This window comes from Lacerta agilis, chromosome 14 (genome assembly GCF_009819535.1).
Source record: "Lacerta agilis isolate rLacAgi1 chromosome 14, rLacAgi1.pri, whole genome shotgun sequence".
In the NCBI taxonomy this organism is placed as follows: Eukaryota; Metazoa; Chordata; class Lepidosauria; order Squamata; family Lacertidae; genus Lacerta; species Lacerta agilis.
The window spans coordinates 34,875,318-34,898,442 of NC_046325.1; the positions used below are offsets into that span (position 1 = coordinate 34,875,318).

Sequence of the window (23,125 nt, forward strand, 5' to 3'; positions counted from 1 at the left end):
CGATCCCAAAAGCCTGCTTTTGAGATCGGCGGGAGGGCGCGGGGTGGAGAAAGCAGCCGGGATGCAACTCTCTCCACCCTGCGCCCAGCCGCCGATCCCATTTTGGGATCGGCACACAGGGCGAGGGGTGGAGAGAGCTGCATCCCGGCTGCTTTCTCCACCCCGCGCCCTGCTGCCGATCCCAAAAGCCTGCTTTTGAGATCGGCGGGAGGGCGCAGAGTGGAGAAAGCAGCCGGGATGCTGCTTTCTCCACCACTCCGCGCCCTGCTGCCGATCCCAAAAGCCAGGCAGGGGGGCGCAGGCGGGCCACAGGCGCAGCGCCCCCCACCATTTCCCCGCCCCGGAGCCGCGGCAAAGCTCTAAAAGAGCCACATGCGGCTCCGGAGCCGCGCCTTCCCGACCCCCGGGCTATACAAAGCTCTCCTCTGAAGAGAACATCTTGGCACTTAGCTGTGCATCATTCATTCCCTGAAGCCACTACAATTGGGTACAGATGATGAAATCAAAACCTAGCCTCCCCAGGTGGCAGATTAAAACAGAAAGGGGGCACATCAGACTTTCTAGAGAAAAACAGCACTCCCATCTAGATGAGGCTACAAATTCAGAGAGCAGTTAACTGGCAACATGCAATCAAGCTGGCAGCCTCCTCGTCTCTCACATGGCATGAAGAGGAGAAAAAGAACCATTCCTTGATGGCCTCCTTCTCACAAGCTGCCTTGCAAAAAGCTAAACAGGCTTGTCTTCTAAAGTGCATTCCCCTGATCTCCTGACCTGAACCCCCTGATCTAATAATTTTAATTGCTATTTTAACAGGTTTTATTGTGCATTTTACTATGAATGTTTTCAATGTGTTTTCAATGTGGCGCTGTTGTCTAAACCACAGAGCCTAGGGCTTGCCGATCGAAGGTCGGTGGTTTGAATCCCCGCGACGGAGTGAGCTCCCGTTGTTTGGTCCCAGCTCCTGCCCACCTAGCAGTTCGAAAGTACGTCAAATTGCAAGTAGATAAATAGGTACCGCTACGGCAGGAAGGTAAACAGCATTTCCATGTGCTGCTCTAGTTTGCCAGAAGCAGCTTAGTCATGCTGGCCACATGACCCGAAAGCTGTCTGCAGACAAACGCCAGCTCCCTCAGCCTATAGAGCGAGATGAGTGCCGCAACCCACGAGTTGTCTGTGACTGGACCTAATGGTCAGGGGTACCTTTACCTTTTCAATGTTTTAATAAAATGGTTTTATTGCATAATTTGATTGTGTGCTGATATATTTTTATAACTGCTTAGAAACCATTTTAGCAAGTAAGTGGTACAAGAAACAACAACATTCCCACCTTAGAAGTCAGATTACCTGCCTCAGTACAAAAATGTGGGCTCAACAAAGAGGATTGCTAGCTAGAGGAACCCAGAGCAGGAGCATTCCCAAAAGTACAGCAGCACAAAAAGTAACACCTCAAGAACTTCAGCATTAAAACACACACACATACTGCTGAAAGACCTCCTGATTGCAATCCACAATCAATAACTTTTAGGCAGAATGTCTGCTACCTCTGCTAAACATGGCACTGTAAAGAAAATGTGACCCTCTTTCAGATGACTTTGAGATCAAGATTAAGATAAGAAAAAAAGTGATGGGGGGGGGGATGAAATCCAGTCAGGGATTGAAAATGAATCTGATGCAAATGACAAGGGACAGATTAAGCAGCTGAAGAAAAACAAAGGGTCTGCCTTCTTTTTTGAAGCAGTAGACATGTTCTGAATTTTGAGATGGTGCTGTGGGCACTGGTGACAAAATGGCTGCCATGGGGGTTTGGCATAACACAACTTAAGAGCAAAAGTCATAGGTGCTTGATTACTCCACTGCCCCCAGAAAATATCATGACTGCTGTGGGAAGTCACCTATGTCCTGTTGGTCCTGACTGTGGAGATACACACAGTTGCCATCTAACAGGGAGCTTTCTCTAGTACAGTTGTATCTTGGAAGTCGAATGGAATCTGTTCCGGAAGTCTGTTTGACTTCCAAAACGTTTGGAAACCAAAGTGCGGCTTCTGATTGGCTCCAGGAAGCTCCTGCAGCCAATCAGAAGCAGTGGAAGCCCCATTGGATGTTTGGTTCCAAAGAAAGTTTGCAAACTGCAACACTCCTGGGTTTGCGGCATTTGGGAGCCAAAACGTCGGAGTACCAAGGCATTCAGGATCCAAGGTACGACTGTAAAGTCAAGCCTTTCTTGTTGAACCGTTCTGGAAGCCCATTCAGCTTCCGAAACACTTGACAACCGAGGCATGGCTTCCAATTGGTTGCAAGAGCTTCCTGCACTCAAGCGGAAGCTGTGTTGGATGTTCGGCTTAGGAAAAATGTTCAAAAACCAAAACATTTACTTCCAGGTTTTCAGAGTTTGGGAGCCAAAACATTCCGAAACAGAGCTGTTCGGGAACCGAATTTTGACTGTACCAGGATACATGTTGACCACACCACACACATGTATTTCTCTCTCATACATTAATGCACTTCACATATGCACCTCTCCCTCTCTCTTCGAAGTGCCTCTCACCATCTCACAGACAACATATACGGTATACCGCCTTCTCACTTACTCACACAAACCACGCAAGCCACACGAATCTCTTTCTTTGTCTATCTCTCTTAATCACACACAGTGCACCCCCTCTGAAAGGCCTCTTTACCAGTGAAGAAGTGCCTGCCATTTCAACTACCCCCCTTCCAAAAGAAAATGCAAAGCTATTCACATGACAACTGGTTGGCAATCACTGCCCTAATGGTTGACTGAACCCTAAGTTACAATAGCATATGAATTCCCAAATACTGAGCAATCTAGACCAAAAAATAGCATTAAAACAATTACAAAGAAGGACAAGATGTATTTGTGTGCAGGTATATCAAGAGAATCTACAATCTCATACCATCATATCTAAGCATCAAATTCTGTAGCCAGATCACATTAAAAGCTTCAACACAACATGTCCCCCCCCCTCTTCAAGCTATCCAAAGTATCTTGTGGCTCATAATAATTCCTAGTCAAGTAGGGCATGGGACAGAATAAATTATCACACCCCTCAGAGGGAGAGATACCGATAATAAATTATCACTATTAATTTTTAAAGCACCAAGCAGCATCCTCTAGTTGGACATTCCAGGATAACTGCTTTTCTTTTAGGCGGTTGTTGTCACCGACCCACAGGGAAGAAATGTTTCCCTCCTCTACCAACTAACTACTCTATGAAACCTGTCCACTCCTCCCCCTTGACTAAAGGTCACTAAGCATACAATGCACCAGGGAACTGGGCTCACTATGCAGACAATTAGTTGACTACCATTGACAGCAAACACTGTCAGGTGTGGTTGGGATTCCAAGTATGCCTACAAATGAACATTTTGCTCTGCAGATTTACTAAGATGCCTTCAAAATTGATCCACAGAGAAAACTGTTTGCAGGCATGGTTTGAATTTCAACTACATCTGCAAATGGGCTCACTGTGAGCATTGACCAGTTGATCAATCAGGGTTTTCTGCTATACCAAGGAACCATCAGAAGCTGAAGGTATGCTTTTGATAGTTCCTTTGCAGCTGCATACTTACCTGCCCCACACCTGACATCACATATAACATCAGGTGCATGCAGTTTGGGGAAAATGGCTTCATGGGCCAAATTAGCACTGAGTCTAATTAGGCCCACAAGCTAAAAGTTCCTCACTGATGTTATACACAATGTACAACATCTCAGATTCTATTCTTGCACTGGTGACTTTCTCTGGCATTTCTAGTGGGCAAAGAGCTTTCCAATCATTTGCCCAGCCTTCCAACAAACCTGTGCAGCAGATTATTTGTCTACCCACTTACAGCTAAGAAACAGGCTAAAGGGTGAGATGCATCCTGAGGTGCCATTATCATCATGACAGAGTGCTATGTGAAAAATAATTTGTGTCCTGTAGTCCTCAAGAGTTGACTATGGCAGCCAGTACTTTGTTCAGGGTGTGAAACTCCTTGATCTCATCCCCCAATGCCGCTTAATTTCTGGCCATACTGCTCCGCCTTCATCTTATCCCCATCTTGACTATAATATTCTAGAGTGCTTGGCTTGGGTGCTACACCGCAACTTATTTGCTCACCTAATTACTGCACACTTGCAGCCTGCAGTTTTCACTGAGCAGTTTTATTGGGTACATTTTAATCTGCAACTCCTTCCATTTCTCCAGATTCCTCAGCTGCTGCTGCTGCTGCTTTTTTATTGGAGCTTCAAATTCTTGTCCATCAATTATTGTATCATAAATATCATCTGTTTGTAGTGGGGATGCTTGTCAGAGCTTGTTAATTTCATTTCAGCTTTGATAATTTCATTTCCTCAGGCAATATTTTAGTAGTTTTCCTTTCTGACAGCTAAGGAGAGAGTTCTATTTTTAAAAGAGGTTGAATATACACACATCCTCTTTGGGTGCTGTTTTCAGAAGACCATTGAGGAAAATGCTGTAACTGAGAGAATATAGCAGTAGGCAACACGTGAAGAAACTTTAATAGCCTTACTTGACTCTGAAGCTCGCTCTGCTGCTTAAGGCGCAGGTTTTCTGGAGTGTCTGCCACCATAGTGAAGGACTGCTTTGGGTAGTGTCTGCAAAGAGGGAAAAAAAATAGGCTGTGTTAAAAAGGAATCATTCTTAATCTGGTTTGGCCAGATTAGATGAAACCAACACCAGCACAGTCTCTATACATATCAGCTGCCCCCCAGTTTGTGTCACTATGATCTTGCTCCTAAACAGACCAATTGTGGATTTTACTCAGCTGTTCAAGGTGCCTCTGTCCACCTAATATAATGGATGCTGCTATACTGCAACTGTCTTTAGTATTGTGGAAGATTGATAGGAATAACGCAAAAACCTAAAGGAAAATTTTGACACAGCATCTGTGACATCACTGAATTGGCTCAGCTACAGTGTACCAAAATCCAGGGAGCAGGGAAGGAAGTAAGAGCAGATAAAATGTATTCCTGCACAGATACCTTGTGAAAACTATACTCTTAGTTGGCAAGTTTTGTACTTATGCCTCTCCCCGCAATTTAGCTCATTTAAATATATCCAAATTTAGATGCAATTATCCACTGCCTACCTTAAGAGGCAAGTGTAAAAACAGCTGGGGGCAACTGAGACAAATCAGGCCAGTCAACATTTGTCAAACAACCTTTAATGCTTCCCTAATCCCTGCTGTTAGGCAGCAAAGTTAAGCTTTGGTCCATGAATTCAGAGGGGGCTCTATGTGCAAAACCACTGAAGATGTGCATATGGCTAACCTAGTATCATGAAATTAGCTTTCATGAGCATAAAATGATCATGTGACTCTTCCTCCAGAAAAGCCAACAAATCAGAGAGCTCAACAGGGGACCTGTTTCACATATATCTAAGGTGCTTGGCGAATAAGGGATACATTTCAAACTTTAATCCATAATTTTCGCTTTCACAACATTTCCCTGCTTATTAACAGTGGGGCACACATTTGTGCCACTGTACTGTGAGGAACCTAGGTTTTCTGGAACAACTTTTTATTGGATTTTATTTAAAAGGATCATAGGAATGATAAATAATACAAATGAATAGACCAAGTCTTCTCATGTCATCTGTATATCACAAAAGTAGCACAATAAATTTGCAGTAATATCTACAATGTATGGTTCATTATTAGTGGTCAATGTATAGGTTCTTGGTTCATGAACTGATTAAACAAAATCAAAAGGGAAACAGGATACAACAGAGTTAACAGATAACTTTCAACATTGCATAGCTAAACACCTAATCAGGAGCCCTTATGGTTGTGCTTTCCATCTTAAGTTACCAATTAAACAATATAAAGCATTGGTATTTTAATGAACGTGGAAAGGGGGTTCAAACAGAAGGTGATAATTTATGTTTAAGTTAAAATTTAGATAAACCAGACTAAGCCAATAGTTGATGGGTTGTTTATTTTCTGGAATACTGGGATGTTATGAAATTACGCCACACAGGGTAGAGCCATTTTTCTTGATCTGCCCACAAGTCAACCATAGTTTATTTGTTAATCTTTCAAGGAGGGCTGTTCCCCAAACTGCTTTGTATCAACTGTCTATCATTGTGCCAGAAAGGTATTTCCAGTGTCTGGTTATGTTGTGTCTCACTGCTTGTAGTAACTGGCATATTAATTCTCTATTATGTAAATCCAAATTGTTATCTTGAAATGTATTTAATAAAATTATTTCTGGTTTGACTTCCAATTGTTGTTTTGTTCTAGGGAACCTAGCTGTCTTATGCAGAACATTTAGCCATGATTGCAAAGTCAGCATCAGTCTGCTAAAAATTCAGAAAGTAGAAGGATGTTACATGTGGGTATACAGTGGTTGTTTCTGCATACTTAATGCCCTACAACATTGACTTAAATGAGCACACAACCACAAAAAAGAATAGTGAAATCTTGCAACTACAATAATTTGGGGAAATTAATGGTTGTTATTTGGCCTGCATCTACCTAGTTGGATGGTATAATAAAGGTTCTCCAACCTAGAGGGCATTGTAGCCAATCAAAACCACTTATCGACATGCCTGCAGAAATGCAAAGTTATTTGGTGCAGAATCTTTAGCTCAGGGCTCATTTTCTTAAAAAGCAAATTTCTAGCCCTTATGTGTAAAGTTTGAAAATGAGGCCAGTGATTGGTGAATTTATGATCACATGAACACGATTCCAGTTGCTATGGAGCGGAGGCGTTAGAACCCTTCTTTACAGCTAGCAAAATAAAACAAGCAACGATCTACAAATATTCACAATTCTTTTGCACCACAACATTTGGGTTACCTTGATGCAAAATTCAGAGGCCTTTAAATTGCAGTCTACACAAACTGTTTGGCTCTAAGAGAATCTCATCTGTCCTTGGGCCACACCAATGAAACAGCCAATCACTTGCTTCTCCCATCCCCTTCATGAGCACTGTCAGTTTTGCTTTCTCGGCATATGAAGTTCCACTATATTCTTGTGATGACAATTAGCCTCCGCTCATTGGATAACCTCCACTTTTAACATTCTGGATGAACCCATTAGAAGTTAAAGACTCCAGGAGCGGAGAGCCCCCTGCCCTTTCTGATTTCAAAGCACCCACTGGATTTTATTACATTCAAGTTTACGCACATGCAGACCTCTATACTACTCCTTTGCAAAGGTGCAGAACCTCACAATATTAACCACCGATACCACACAAAGATAAGCCACTAGCCACAGCAAGGATGAAAAATAACCTGTGAACACAATATAGCAGAAAGGCAGGAAATTCAGGGTTAAAAATAGAGCCGACTACTCAGAAAGACCAATTAACAATGAGTATATGTTTAACTGTGCTTACAAAATAAGCAAGCAGCAAGGAACTGCATGCTCAGTACCAGCACTCCCCCACCCCACAAGTTGTAGGGTACAAAGTATACAATTCCATGCCATGCCATTATTTCTGGGAAGGAGAGGGGAATGGCCCCCTCTTGTGCAATTTAAGGACATCAGCAGTGGATTACACTGGGTGACATGACACAGAAGGGACCACCTAGCTAAGGATATTACATCCCAAATATTAAAAAGTGAAGGAGGAAGAAAGAAAAGAACTGAAACTGTGGCAGCTAAATGCTATTCAATAAGATCTATGGAGAGGTCTAATCCTGGAGAGGAAATAGGAAGGGAAACAGAAAATAACCCTTTAAAAAAAGTGGAAAATGTGCCTTAATTTAAGGGCTGTCTGACAATGCACTACAATTTTGAGTACTGGTGAAACAGAAAGCAGCTTGCCTGCTTGAAGACCATCTCCTAGCCTGCAAACCTGACAAGACAAATGCATGAGCAAGAATCATGCAGTTCCTATATTTGCCCTAAAATATAAACCCCCAAAATTCCCCTTAATCCCAATTCAGGTTAACCCGCTTAGAGCAGCGAGATATTCTGCGTACACACATAGTATCGTCACAGAACAGGAGGGATAGCTAGCTTGAGCCCACATAAGAGCATTAGACCTTGAAGATTTAGGTTTTAGTTCTTCAGCTACAGCCTTGCAGCAAACCACTCTCACTCAGTGCCCCAATATGTAGTATGGAACAGAAATAGTATTTCAAAGAATAATTGCCAAAGAATGAAATTAAGATAGCATCTCAATATGTGGATTAGAGTCAGATATGGTTTTCACTTTTCCTTTTCAATTAATGGGAGCATAAAAATGCCAAGTTATTTTGCAATTCTGAATCCCTTTCAAGGCAATCTTGTAATACAGTATAACGAGATTGCTAGGAATCCAAGCTGAAATCCCTGAAGAGCAGGTCATCATGTGGACAGAAGGCTGCCATTTTGAATCCTTGTCACTTCTCAGCTCCAATTAGCTTAGGGCCAAATTTGAAGTTAAACCTGCATCTGCTGCCAAAAACAGCCAGATGTCTAGCTCTCCCTTTTCATGAATCTGCAGCAGAACTCTTCTATGTTGTAATGCTGTATACTACCACTAGGATTGGAGGTGGCATGTGGGAGTGCTAGTTGCTGAGGAATGCGAGTAGAGAGTGCTTGCTCTTACATTCATATCCTGCTTCAGATGTGACAGAGGGGAAGGTGGAAGCGAGACATCTGAATGTCTTTTTTTTTGCCAGCAGTTAGAGCAACACGCAGGGTCTGTAGTAAGTGTAGTATTAAGATTCTAAGTGTGAGGCTTGAGAAATTGTGCCTCTTGAACCAATTCCAAGCCCAAATCTGAACATGTGTCTTGACTGGGCCAGGTGGTATGATGCTGACTTTGATACTGCACCACTTTGATACTGCACCACAAACATCAACTCTGCAAGAAACAATCAAAACTGTCACACACACCCATCTTCTAGTCATTTATATTTTAGGTTATATTTGGTTTATATTTCAGTTAGATAAAATCAAGGTAAACTTTTAGTCCCTGTCTAATTGGCAGTAGTTAATCCAAGTAGCACTTCCTGGGAGCAGGCAGCGATAGTACATTTTCAGTGGTATGGGCTCTTATATTAAAGCTTATGGCCACAGCTAGTCTATATATCAACATATTCTAACCTTGGTGGTGGCAAATGCATTTCTAGGTTGAGAGAAGTCCTGATCATACACAGTGTACTTATAATTAACAAGTCTAGGTGCTGGATATGGTTAGAGTGTATTTTAATTTTTATATTTATCTGGTTATCATCAATATGCATTTTTGTACTTTAAAATTAAATATTATTCGTGGGGTAGGTGGAAGGGTGGCTGCGGCAGTTTGGCTACCATTCATTGTTTGTTGGGTAGCAAGATACAGCAGAAGCCAGCAATAACAGAGTAAAAGGGACAAATAAGAGAGAGGAAATATAGGTTTCATCAGGACATTTAAACTGTCAATATTTCATTCAAACCTGTTTTTTTTTAAAAAAAAAAACCTACCAAAGATACAGACTATAGACAGACACACTGGAACATTTATGGTTGTGCAGTGAGCTTTATGTTGCTGCTATGAAGAGCCAAATTTCTTAGCTTGCCATGACAACCACTTCCAGTGCTTGTGTTCCAGAATGGGGTTCCCACTAATGGCCACGTGTTTTGGTGAATAATTTTTTTTAAAAAACAAACAAACAGGCAAACAAACAAACTCCCCAAAGAGATCTGTTAGCATTCTAAAGAGATGTACAATTCAGTTCTGGAAGTTGGTACTTGAAATCCTAGTATTGCTGCCAATAATTGCAGTTCAAGAGTATTTGCAGTGTAATGCAAGGGGAAATCTCACAACCGCAGACTTGGCTTATCAGAATCAGGAATTAAAACATTCATTTTTAAACTTAGTTTTCTATTTTCTAACTTCTGCATCAAACACACCCAGTTTCACCAGCATTTAATTGTTTCCTGTACATATCAGGTTGGGATAGTCCCATAAACTACTGGAGGAAACAATAAGGGTAAGGGTCTGATACTAGCTCATAATTAAAAAAAATATTCTGAATGCTAAATTTTTCACATATTGCAGCGTTGTTTGGAATCACTACTTGAATCCAAGTGGCAGCTTAATGGATTTAACAGTGAACTATCGCTGTGGAAATTCATCCTTGCAGTAGGAACATTGTCAGTGGTTAGCCTAACAGCTAGAGCAAAGATACTTTCTTACTAAATGCAGCATGTCCACATAGATTTCAGTTTCTCAAAAGATACTTAGGTACTGGCATTAGCAATGAATTTTTGGAATCAGGAACAGAAGACTAAATATTTTGGGGGGAACCAAAACCAGTCACTTTCAGTAAGAGGCCCAAGTGAACAGCAGCAAGTTATTTTGGCAGAACCAGTTGTTGAAATCTGCTCTGTGGAAAATGTATATTGCTACCATAATTACTAAGCAAGAGACAGAAAATGAGTCCAAATGTAAAGGAGGAAAAGTTTGGATTCTTCTTCATAATATGAATGAGTGGCCATGTAACTCTTGAATAGCTAGCATAAATACAAATGCTTAGAAAAAGGCAGAAGCAAATTTCATCTGCACAAGAACTCAAGACACAAGAACTGCAGTAAATGCACTGCAGTTATTTTAAATGTTTTAATTAGCAAGTGACGTGGTCTCCAATAACAAGCCATTTTGTGGCTCCTACCCCTCTTAGTTCTACCAAATGTGACCTTCACTTCCATATTTATGTCATTCCTTTTTTAAAAAAACTCCTCTGTCATCTGCTATCACTTAGCAAATGTCCACCTCCAGCCTTTGTAGATGATTCTACTTCTTGCTACCTCATAGCAAGGGGCAGGGGGGAGGGAGAATTTGTACTGCTCAGTTTCTATTGAATAAGCAAGTTACAAAAGTATACCTACATTTTTTTTCTTTCCACAAGATAAAGAGATGAAACTGGCACACTTTTATAATGTATCAAAAGATAGTAAAGAGAATATTCCCAGTAGTGTATTAATTCCCTAAGTCACAAACTGGCTTGCACACATTTCATAACACTGAGGAGGAACTCTTTGATGGAGAAAATTAATCTGGGAATGTGCAAAATTTAGGGAAAATATGTTAAGTTGGGTAGAAGAGTTTAACAACAATGCAAAAGGTTCAAGGCCTTTTCATTTTCTAAAAATGTGGTGCACTTCATCCCTCATTACTAAAATGTATTTCCACATGAAAGCTTTTGGATAAAAAATTAAATATGAAAGTTCTTCCATTTCCACCTTTATCTTTACTGCAGGTGCTTGTGATCAGTCTTAGTTCATATAATACTGTGCTATCAGCAACTACTTTGGAAGTTGCAAAAAAGCAACTAATAAGTCAAATAAATAATAATATCATCCATTGTCCTAAGTTCTTGAAGACAGGCTCCAAAGCAGGGGTTGAAATAAAACAAAGTAAAAGTTGGGAAGCATGCTGATTGCTCACCAAATACTTGACACCACACATCTTATACAGCAAGGGTGGCCAACTCCCAAGAGACTGGGATCTACTTTCAGAATTAAAATCTGGAAGTGATCTACCCCCGTTCAGCTCAAAGTTGTTGACCTTTTTTGGGATGAGAAATGCCCCATTTTTTAGGGGTTCGGCTCAAAGTTGTTGAGCTTTTTTAGGGAGAAGGAGGGGACAACAGAAACTTTTAGAGATTTCTTGGGAGAGAGTTGCATATCTACCTATCAGATTTTGTCAAAAAAAATGCCTTCATTGATTGTTAGTGTGACAGCAGGCTGCTGCTTTCTGAGGAGGTGGGGGGGGGACTTCCAAGAATGGTTATTGTGTAAACAAGAAGCATTGCTAGTGAGGGTGGGGTGGTATCAATTCCTCTTAATGGGGACAAACAAGGAGCGAAAACACCCCCGCCCCCACCTACAGGGCAGCTGTCAAAATGACGCCTCAAACCCCCCCCCCCCAGACTGCCAAGTTTGTTCCTAAACCAGCAAGGAAGAGTATTGGAAGGGGGATGGAGCGGGGAGGACCCGATCCAGGAGTTGCATGGAAGGAAGTGGGATGTGAAACTGGCAAAGATCAAAGTGGTGGAAGCGTGGAAGTGCAGAAAAGAGGACGGTCCCTAGCAATTAAAGGGTTGGGGACAGAAAGCCCCCCATGCCCCAGCCCCGCAGACACACGCCTTGTCACTCCTGGATAATACATGGGCATGGCTGTTTTTTAGAAGAGGAAAATTACATTGGGATTTCTGTGACTGACTATGCATGTCTACTCAGAAGTTCCATTTAGTTCAGGGAGATTTACTTTCAGGAAAATGTGAACAGGATTGCAGCCTGAATACTTTAGCTCTAGTTTAGTGTTCTGGTGCTTCTATAGGAGGAGGTGGTGCAGTGGGGGAGACACCCCAAAGTTGTAAATGGGTACGGGCTGGGGGGGGAGGAGAGGAAGAGAAAGGAAGAAAAGAGGGCTTCTTTCTCTTCACACCACGGCCAGGTTGGGGGACGATGGAAGACGCAGGAACAAATCCCACCCTAAAGATTGTGCGGCAGGGGGAACAGCCTCTCTCTCTCCCCCCCCCTCTGCTTTTAAAAAGAAACTGTGAACCTTCTCTCCCCAGCAAGGTGGAGGGCAACTGCACTGAGGAGACATGCAGCTGTAGAAGCCACACCACACCCCCACACCCCCCCGCTGTGTTTTATTTGCATAGAGGGAAGGAGTGCTCCCTGCAATTGCCCATTGTTATTGAGATTTTGGGAGGGGGAGAAAGAAAAGAGTCATTGAGCTTCTTTTAGGGGGTGAGCTTTTTTTTTTCCTTTTAGGCAAAGGAACCCACGATCTACCGGAGATCGACCAGTAACATCCTGGCGATCGAGGGGTAGATCGCGATCGACCTGTTGGACATGCCTGTTATACAGTAATACTTTGAGGGTCTATATATACAGTAATACTTTGAGGGTCTATATATGACATTGAGTTGGATACTGGAAGATCTGTATTTAAAAGGAAAAACAAAACTGGAAAATATGACAAGTTTTTTTACAGTTACATAGAAGCAGACACAACAGGTAAGTGACAGCTACCGGTATTTAAAATCTCATCAGTCTTCCTACTCTACTGAAAGCAAATCATTAGTATCATGCATTGCAAACTGTCACATTTGTATGAAGGCTTGCAATTTCTGAGAAAAAGCTTTGAAGAACTGAAAAAGCAGGCTATGAAGTTTTGGAAGAGGGGGTAGAATATAAATCCAATAAATAATACAGCACAGGATAACATGGAGCGCAGATTCATGAATGGAGACATTTCAAATAGTCACTCTTAACTAAATGTGTATGCTAAAACACCATAGTTTTCCGGAAAGACCCATATACAGCTCAGGAGCCAGCCTATGACAACCTTAACACCCTGCAAGTTCCATACAATTCAATCATAGATTCTGATTCAGTTTGGGAATCATTCATTTCCTTCCTGAGTTAGAAATGAAAGTATGCTTTATTCACCACCAGAAACAGAACAATTCCCATGCTGATTTCCAGTGAGAATCAATTTCAAGTCATACATGTTGTTTGGGACTAATCCAGGCTCAACGTCACCTAAAGGAAAAGTTCAAGATGAGATGGTACTCCCAAAATATCATCCCAAGAGGAAGACAATTTTATATATTTAAAGAATTTTCATCTCACTCTTTAGTCAAAAAAGCTCCCAGAGCAGCTTACAGTTTACTACAGACAGTGCCTATCCTCAGGCTTACAATCTAAACAAAAAAACAAAAAAAACCCACAAAAATAAAATGGATTGGAAGGGAGGGGGAGAAGCAAACCCATGTTCAAGTTCTTAGTTACAAGTTCCTATAATGACCGGCTAGGACTGAAGAGTTCAAGAATAGAAGCCGAAAGCTGCTGGTATCTGATACGAACTTAATTCATTCCAGGGGTCCGGACATACCCTGAAAAGTCTGTATCTAGAGGTGCCGCTTCTGCACATGTGGCGAAACAGTTTGCCACATTCGCAACCCGAAAGTTACGTTACTCAAAGGTAACGTAACCTGAGGGTCCACTGTACTGATAGAGTGGCTCTGCATCCCTTCTCTACTACAGTCTGATGTAATGGCTGCTGCCAAGTGATAACTGATGGAAGGAGGAGCCTAGATTCTCAGCAAAGCTAGTACGTAACTGAAGAGAAGATCACTTCTGGGATGGTTTCTTCCAAATGACAAAGGCTAATTGAATAATAGTTATACATTCATCAAGCAATAGCATTCATCAAACATTAGCACTCCAGCAGCACAACAGAGTAATAAGATCTCCCCAGTACAGTGCCATTTTAAAGAGCAACAGGGATGCAAATAAAAAAGCTGCAATGTTCAGATCAGAGAAATAGCACTAGACGGTTGAGGATTATAAAACAAATGCTTTGAACATGTCCCCAAAGAGAGCAAAGGCCTAAAAGTGCTGATCTTACAGAGCACCACAGCATTTGATTTCCTGTGTGCAATTATAACTGCAAAACAGAGGGAAGGACATGGGGTCACCCACATGGAGTCTAAGAATGATGATAAAGTATATGGGTACTGTGTTGACCTACCAGAACAGCAACAAAAGAGACCAAAGAGGCAAACCAGTCATGCATTTTTTTGCCTCCATGACAAAAATAAATCACTTCTACTAAAAGGAACCACATACTGTATATTAGTTTCCCAAAGCAGAGAAACAAGAAATAGATGCCACTGAAAGAAACACAGAAATGTATTCATACAATAGTACTAATTCATCCAGTAAAAGTCGCAACAAATAAACAGACAAAAACCGTTTTAAAGCAGCTGTTCTGCAGAAAGGAGTGCTGTATCTTCCTTCCAAGCAGGGGGAAGAGGAAATAACTGTGCAACTAGGCCACTCACTTCCTGCCATCTATTCTACAGCATTTCAAGAAATAAAGAGGTCTGCTCAGTGGGGTGTATGCAAGTGAGCCTTCCAGATTCACCACACTCAAGCAATTCATTACCAGCACCCACTTCCTTTTAGTGTGGAAGGACAATAGCCTGTTCCAGACCTCTAGGAAACTTTGCTGCTTCTATGCAGAAAAATAATGTTCTGTTCTGATTTTTCCTCCTCTTACTAGTAAACTGGAGATGTAGAGAATGAAGTGTGCTTTTATGCAACAGTGTGCATTGTTGTTCTGTAGAATATCATGAGGCATTCACTAGTATCAAGGTACTGTATGTTTTGTTTCTGAAGTACAGTAAATGTATATGTGAGAAATGAAGAGCCAGATTTTACACCCCTCCCCACTACTGTATTATAACTAGTCAAAACTGCAAAAACCTAGCCTACTTGGTCTGGTCCTATGACATAGCTGCATCACAACAGGAACAGACTCCAGCCTGCAGCCTCCTCTGGCAAATCAGCAGAGGCCCATTTTGATCAGTGGAATTATAAAGTACTAGTGGTTTAAACCCGTTAAAATAACGGGCGCTAGAACATATGTGGACTTCAACAGATATACAGCAAGATGTTTTTTTTAAAGGTAGTGATCATGAGCTGCCCCCCCACCAGGCTGCATAAAGCTCCTTTATTACCCTGATATAAGAAGAGGTTGGGCAGCTGCTTACTCTCCCCACCCAGCGCCCGCTCGTTCTTTTTCCTTTTTCAGCTCTCCGATTTGGAGCCGGTGAGCAGGAAGCAGTAGCGGCGGCGCGGACATGCCCACCCCCAAGGGGGTTAAAGAGGCACGCCTCCCTCCCTCGCTCACTGTTTGCTGGGCAAAAGGTGCTGGGCCTCGCCGGCGGGGCGGCTACATCCTGCTCACCGGCTCCGAATCGGAGAGCTGAAGAAGCAAAAAGACGCAGTGGCGGCGGCAGTTGAAGCGGAACACTGGTGCTCCGTGGGGCGGGCTGCTGTGCGCTGTTCCTGGGCCGCTAGTCTTCGAGGCTCGGCTTTCAGCGGCGAGAGCGGCAGCGTGGCCTCCCTTCTCGGCCTCCCCTCGTCCTCTGGAGCGCCGGCGTTCTGATTCAACCGCCCCGCTTCAACTGTTGCTGCTGCTCCCGGCCCGATCTCTCTGCTCCAATCCCTGTGTCCGTGGGGCACATGCGCAGTAGTGCAAACCCAGAGACACACGGAATGGAAGCAGAGACACTTGGGTTTTATATATATATAGATAAACACACTTTTTGCAGAAGCTACTTTAGTTCTGGGTCACAAAAAACAGAAGTTTTAAAGGAGGTGTTTTCTTCCATCACAAGTAATAACTTTTATACTAACATGCCCTTCAGAGGTTTGCATATTTAAATGTAATCAATACAGCATGTACAGTATGTAACCCAAAACCCTTAGTAAAATGACACCTAAAACAGAACTTTTGTTTGTCTCGAAATCAAAACTGGGGTGAGCCATGTATTCCAAATTAAGGTACTTCGAAAACAGCTAGAAAGGTGAAGTACTGTATACATGAAGCCACATAAAACTCAATTACTGAAGAAATCTGAAGCGCATGGCATTTTTATGTCTTAATAGTCCACACTTTGGACATGATGCTTCCATTTTATGCTAGGACAGCACTAGCATAATAGGAGAAGCTAGATATAATGTTGGCTTGTGGAAGTTTCCCCTTCACACTTGAATCAGTCTTAGCTTGAAGGGGGGGGCACCTAGAAATACATCTGCAAATGGAACTGAGCTGCTGCAGAATGTTTCTTTTCATACATTAAGAATCCTTGAACCGAAGAAGAGAGAATTATACAATCTCTCAAATGGAAAAATTAGAGATGGAGGAGTTCTGAGTCAGCATTGTCTAAAAAGTTCACATGCCCACACAGCCATGAAGTTTACTAGGTAACCTTGGGCCAGTTACACACAGGCAGCTTAAGTTACCTCACAGAGTTGTGAAGGCAAGGGGGGCTAGCCCACATCCATGCATTACCACCTCTGAGCTCACTCAAAGAAGAGTGAGATAACAATGTAAAACCATGCAAAATTCCATTACTGGAAGCCAGAGTACAGTTTTTGATCAGTGTATTTAAATTTTTGCTGTAATCCTTACATTAACCCAATAAAGTAAGCCATAATTATCCCTATATTACAGATAGGGGTCAGAGAAATACTAATTAATTCACAGAAGTGGCAACAGTCAAATCAGGATCTTACCAATTCATGGTTCTATCTTTATATGCTACACTAACTCTGTAAAAGTGGGGCTAACAGGGTGTATCATTCAATCTAGCTTTTCAAAGACACTATTGACAGAAGATGCTAGGAAGTAAGCCCTTGAGAACAGAGCAAACATGCCCTGTTCACCCCACCTCATTGATGAAGGAAAGCCTCAGAGGGCAAAACCACACAGCAAAGGCGCCATTGGAAGGTTATGTTCAGAATGCCGTATGGCATCAAGACAGCAAAGAGGAAGCCCAGCCTTCTTCCCACTGCTCTGACTGAGAAATAAGCTTACAGCCTGGCAGGAAGCCAGAGCACGGACAGAAGAAAGCCTGTATTAGACATGTTTGAAAAAGCAAGCTTACTCCTGCCAGCATAAACGTGGCCTTTTCCCTCCCCACTCCACAGAAAATGATAGGACATTCATTGTACAATTCCACTTTTTATGGTGGATGTTTAGAAAGGAGGGCCTTGTACAAGACTCTGCCAGCACTGACCATGGAATCCCCCCACCCCCAAAATATTATGCCAAAGAGCACATATACTGGGGTTTGGGCCTCAAACTGCTATTTTACACACTTTATATAAAATCTAGTGTTTTATATTTGGCAAAATTCTGCACTTTGGTAAGGAGCAGTGTGAGAGGAGATGAGTATAGGGAAACAAGAAGGGCAATTCCTTATCTCTGAATCTCAAACTTTTGAGAATATACAGTATCTGTATATTTTCAGTGTTGCCCTCACATACCTGAGGAACACACCTGGTCAAAGAAATCCTAGCCAAGTTAGTCATATGCCGTTTAACTAAATAGGAAGAAACAAGTATATGCATAAAAAGAGTGTTTTTAAATATTTTTAAACAGTGTTTTAAATAGGCTGCAGTAATACCAGATAAATGAAGTATATAAGTTGGACAAGAAATATGGCTTTCAGTCAGAGAAATCTAAGTTGGAAACGGAATTGATAGAACCTAAGACTAAAAATCTTTCCAGAATGTACAAGTTGCATACAAAGGATGAAATGGTTAAATCGGTAATGATTGATTGGGCGAAAGATGTTGGACATAACATCATGTTAGAGGATTGGGAGAAATTGTGGAAAGATGGCATGAAATTTACAGCATGTAATATGTTGGGAGAGAATGTTATGAAAATGATGTATAGATGGTATTTAACTCCAGTGAAGTTGGCAAAAATATATCATGGTATATGCAACAACAAATGTTGGAAATGCAAACAAATAGAAGGTACCTTCTTTCATATGTGGTGGACATGCCCTAAAGTAAGAAATCAATTGAAAAAAAGTGTTTAAAAAGACATTTAGTAAGAAACCAGAGGCCTTCTTACTGGGCATGGTCAACTATGAAATCCCAAGAGAGGATAGGACGATCTTTATGTATGCCACAACAGCTGCAAGGATAAATGATCGAATATATGGAGCTCGCAGAACTGACCGGGAAACTCTGAGACCAGAGGGACAAAGCGGTACAGAAAGATTGGAATAAATTTAAAGACTATTTGAAAATTCATGCTAAGATTAATATCTGAGAATTGAACTAGAAGATATGTCAGGCAACAGTTATGGAAAATAGATAAGATTAAGAAAGACAGAAGTTTGATAAGGAAATTAGATTAAGAATAAGATAAGGTGTTACTGATGATTATATAATGTTAAGAAATTACTAACAATGTTATACAATGAACGCAGGAGAGGATGTGAGGAAGTCAGTTAACAATGTTAAGGATGGAATGATTATAGTGAATATAGTTGTTTTTTGTTATTATTAATTTTCTTTTTCTGAATTTTTAAAACAAGTTTTTATTGAAATTTCTTTAAGATAATACAAATAATAATACAAACACATTCTACACAATTACAAAAGACAATCACACAACCACATCATTACATACAATTACACAATCAAGTAAAAATAGAACTCAAAAAAGACAGAGGGAAAAAAGAAAAAAAAAGTTAAAATGACTTCCTAAAGTTCGTCTTCGTGTCTCCTACTAAAGCTCTTGTCTATGCTTTATTTAATAAATCAAGTTTGTTACAAAATATCTTTATATACTTATCCCTCGTTATCCATAATTACCTTTCCCTGTATGTCAGTCATTCCAAGCAGATCACCAATTTTGTTTCTACTCCTTCTTTCTTCAAATATTCCTCCACATATTTCCATTCTCCTATAATTTTTTGTTTCGAAATATTTCTAATTGCTGCTGTCATTTTTGCCAACTTCATGAACTCTACTAATTTTAGGTGCCATTCCTGTATCGTTGGAACCTCTTCCCCTTTCCAATATTGGGCTAATAACATTCTAGCAGCTACACACGAATATAGGAAAACATTTCTTCTATCCTCTTGTATTTCCTCCTGTACCAAAGTCAATAACATTGTCTCTGGTGTTTTTTTAAAGGTGATTTTTAACATCTTTTTCATTTTTTCATATACCATATTCCAATACTTTTTAATTTTGACACAGGTCCACCAACAGTGAAAGTAATTACCAACTTTCTCCTGGCACTTCCAACACTTATCTGACTTTAATTTATATATTTTGGCCAATTTTTCAGGTGTTAAGTGCCATCTATATACTAATTTTAGCATGTTTTCCCTTATTCACGTGCAAGCCGTAAATTTCATGCTAATATTCCATAAATTGTCCCACTGACATCGGTAAATTGTTCTACCTATATCTTGGGCCCACTTAATCATTACGCTTTTTACCTCTTCTTCCTTTAATTCATATTCCAACAGATATTGTACAGTTTTGCCAGTGGCATGTCCATATTTTCTACTAACAACTCTTGTAATTTTGATTTGTTCTCTACAAAGCCTATCTCTATATGTTTCTTAAATATACTCTGAATCTGGATATAATTAAACCAGCTTGCACAGTATTTTTTAATCTGTTCATATGGTTTTAATTTCCATTGATTCTCTTCTTTCACTAATAATTCCCGGTAAGTTATCCATCGACCTTCTTCTCCTTTCTGGTTTATTGCTGTCATTTCAAACGGAGAGGTCCACCAAGGTGTTTTTGGTTCTAGTATCTTTCTATAATCTGACCAGATTTTGAATAGGGATTTTTTTACTATGTGATCTGTAAATTCTTTGCAACTACCCTTCTTCTCTTGTAACAGATATGTGTGCCAACCTGTTACATTCCTGAAACCTTCCAAATCTAATAATTCTTTATCATCCAGTAATATCCAATTCTTTATCCAACATAGGCCTGCTGACACATAATATAATCTAAGGTCTGGTACCCCCCATCCTCCTCTTTTCTTTCTAACACTACACACTAAAACAAAAATTTTGACAGACGCAAAATTTTTGTTTTAGTGTGTAGTGTTAGTTTTTTATGTTTCTGTTGTTGAAAATTTAATAAAATTTTATAATAAATAAATAAATAAATAAATAAATAGTGTATATGCATGTCACAACAGCAACCATTTTAGAAGAGCCACAATCTTTTCTTTTGAGAAGAAAAAGGGGTCATTTCTTCTAAGATGGCATTTACAACCTATATTTTTTCACTACTTCTATTACAATACTTTTAATTCTGCTGCCTGATTAATGGGAAGACATCAATAACAAAAGTGTGTTTTTAATCAATTAAATACTGCAGACCTAATCAGAAACCTAATCATATTTTCCATTAAAGTTTGAACCCTAGTTGTGAAGGTTTTTGTTTTGTTTTTTAACCAAAAGATTAAACATTTTTTTAAAAAAAAATATCTCCAGTATCACCTTAGAGGCCAACTAAGTTTGTTCTTGGTTTAAGCTTTCATGTGCATGCACACGAAAGCTTATACAGTACCAAGAACAAACTTAGTTGGTCTCTAAGGTGCTACTGGACATTTATTTATTTATTTATTTAATATATTTTGATGCGTCACACCAACACAGCTACCTACCTGAATCTAGAACCATAGGAATAAACAATTCATGCCACCTCTCTTGACAGATGCTGAATGTAAGCTCAGAAAAACCCAGTAGCACCCCACCTCCTAAAATATTCTTGTTCTGAACACGGATTCTGGGTGCCCTTAAAGCCTCTCTTGCAGTTCTATCCCACATACACACTTCCTGAATTGCTTCCCATAAAGGGACAACTCCATACTCTGCTGCTCTATCTAAATACTCAAATTTCCCGCCCAGTGTTGCTGAAGTTTTCAACAACAAGAATGGGGCAAGAACAAAGCTTTACCATAGTCTAAGCTACCTTCATGGGCATAGCAGGCTGAATGGAAAACCAAGGTTTGGAGGTGGTGAACTGGAGGAGAGATTAACTTGCAGCCATCTTGACTATTAGTGACACAACCAGGAGCATGGCAATTGTCCTGGGGAAAACAGCATCTGTCTTGATCAGGAGACCAGTTGTGAACTAAAGTATCCCATATCTCCACAGAAGTGGCAGTGGGAAGCATAAGCAAAAACACTGGAAATGAGGCTTTTCCAAGCATTTAGATCTGTCTAAATGAGCCAAAAGCTGTTGGTAAAACACAGCTTCATTCTATTTGTTACCACTGAGTGGGTCTTATAGAAGCTGAAAGTGAAAATTAATTTTTCCATCTCTTGAGAATGCCAAGTACCGGTAACAGACATGGGTCAAGGGTTGCAGGCAGTCACCATTTTCACAGGCTTTACTCAAACCCATGTTTATAATAGCAAACCACTGTGGCTAATCACATGCTCTGTTTGTTTCTTAAATGTATCTGTCACTTCTTAACAATATTCTCATCTCACTTTCATCTTTGGACCGGATGATGTAGTTATTCTGGGCTGGATCCAGAGTTAAGTGTGCTAATGGGACTGGTGGAAATCTACTTCCCACCACCTCCTACATCTGGCAGTCCCTGCTACCCACGCATGCAACACAGGGACTCAAGGGAATTAGCTGAATGGGATGGGCTGTGGTGTGGGGGCAGCCTCAAAATGGTTGGAGGCAACTTTCCTGGACAGAATCTTGCCACATACTTTCGCCTGCACTTATGCATAATTTCTACTCCTTACCAAAAATTCCTAACCCTTGCTCCCGTCTTCCCCCTCCCCAAGCCTTTTCAGAAAGCTTCTGAAGCAGCTTTCTTGACCCAAATATTTCCATGCCATCTCTTTTTATGATCTCCATTACTTTCCACTGCAAACTGAGTTTTGAAGATTTTCATTTTCCTGTTCTTTTGCTATTGGCACTGTTGATATTTCCCTTCCATGTCCTCTTTTGAAATACTTGCTGCTTTCAGAGCTTTTCTTGCATCACGGCCACTAGTTAATCCATATATCCTTCTTGCTATCCAATGACTTTTGCATTATCCAACTATGCTTAAAATTACCAACATTCTAGCACTTAGCACATCACTTTGTGGACTGTGTCACTGTTGCAATCCCTTCGGTGCCATGTTAAGACATATTTATTTGCCCAGGCCTTAAGTTAGTTTTATTGCCTCTGCTTGCTTTACAGCAGGAGAGGAGGAACTTTTTGGGATGCAGGGCCACATTACCCCAGTGAAAAGCTGTCACAGGCCACATTTCAATAGTGGGTAAAGCCATACCTACACATAATCATACATCACTGACTCTCTCACACAGATTAAATTCTATTTTCTGTGGAAAGACACATATGTTAAATTATTAGTAACTGCACTCAGGTTATGTCCTCCCTTTTCTCCAAAGACTTTTAAAAAACCCAATCTTGTAAGAATTAAAGCTTTCCTTTTACCTGTCAGTGATCCCAGAAGAATACAATGTAAATGTACAGCTGAACAGCAAACCTTGCCTTACAACTATTCAAAGTCTCAAACTTCAAAATGAAATTGCAACTCAAAAATTGCATGTAAACAATTGCAAGATGTATGGAGAATTTTTAGCATATTAGCAAAGTGCAAGCTCAAGTCTTCATGTAGCTAGAGTTTCTTACTTCCTACAGCAGATCTCCTTGCACAGGAAGGAGTTGCAATTTCACATCTTGCAAAGGAGGTTGTAAAGCCAGTCTCTCCCCCACCTCCCAATGCAATGGTACACTCTCCCTCTCTTTTTGGTTCCCTCTTCCCCTTTCCCCCCAGCTGAAC

General features: G+C 40.8%; 1 protein-coding gene across 1 annotated transcript in view; it reads right to left on the minus strand.

Annotated features, from left to right (window-relative positions):
- LASP1 (LIM and SH3 protein 1) overlaps positions 1–23,125 on the minus strand; it is a 53,233-nt gene that overhangs the window by 21,369 nt on the left and 8,739 nt on the right. The window contains exon 3 of the mRNA XM_033171034.1: positions 4,534–4,618. Within this exon, the coding sequence (XP_033026925.1) occupies positions 4,534–4,618 (85 nt within the window). The remainder of the gene's footprint in view (positions 1–4,533; positions 4,619–23,125) is intronic.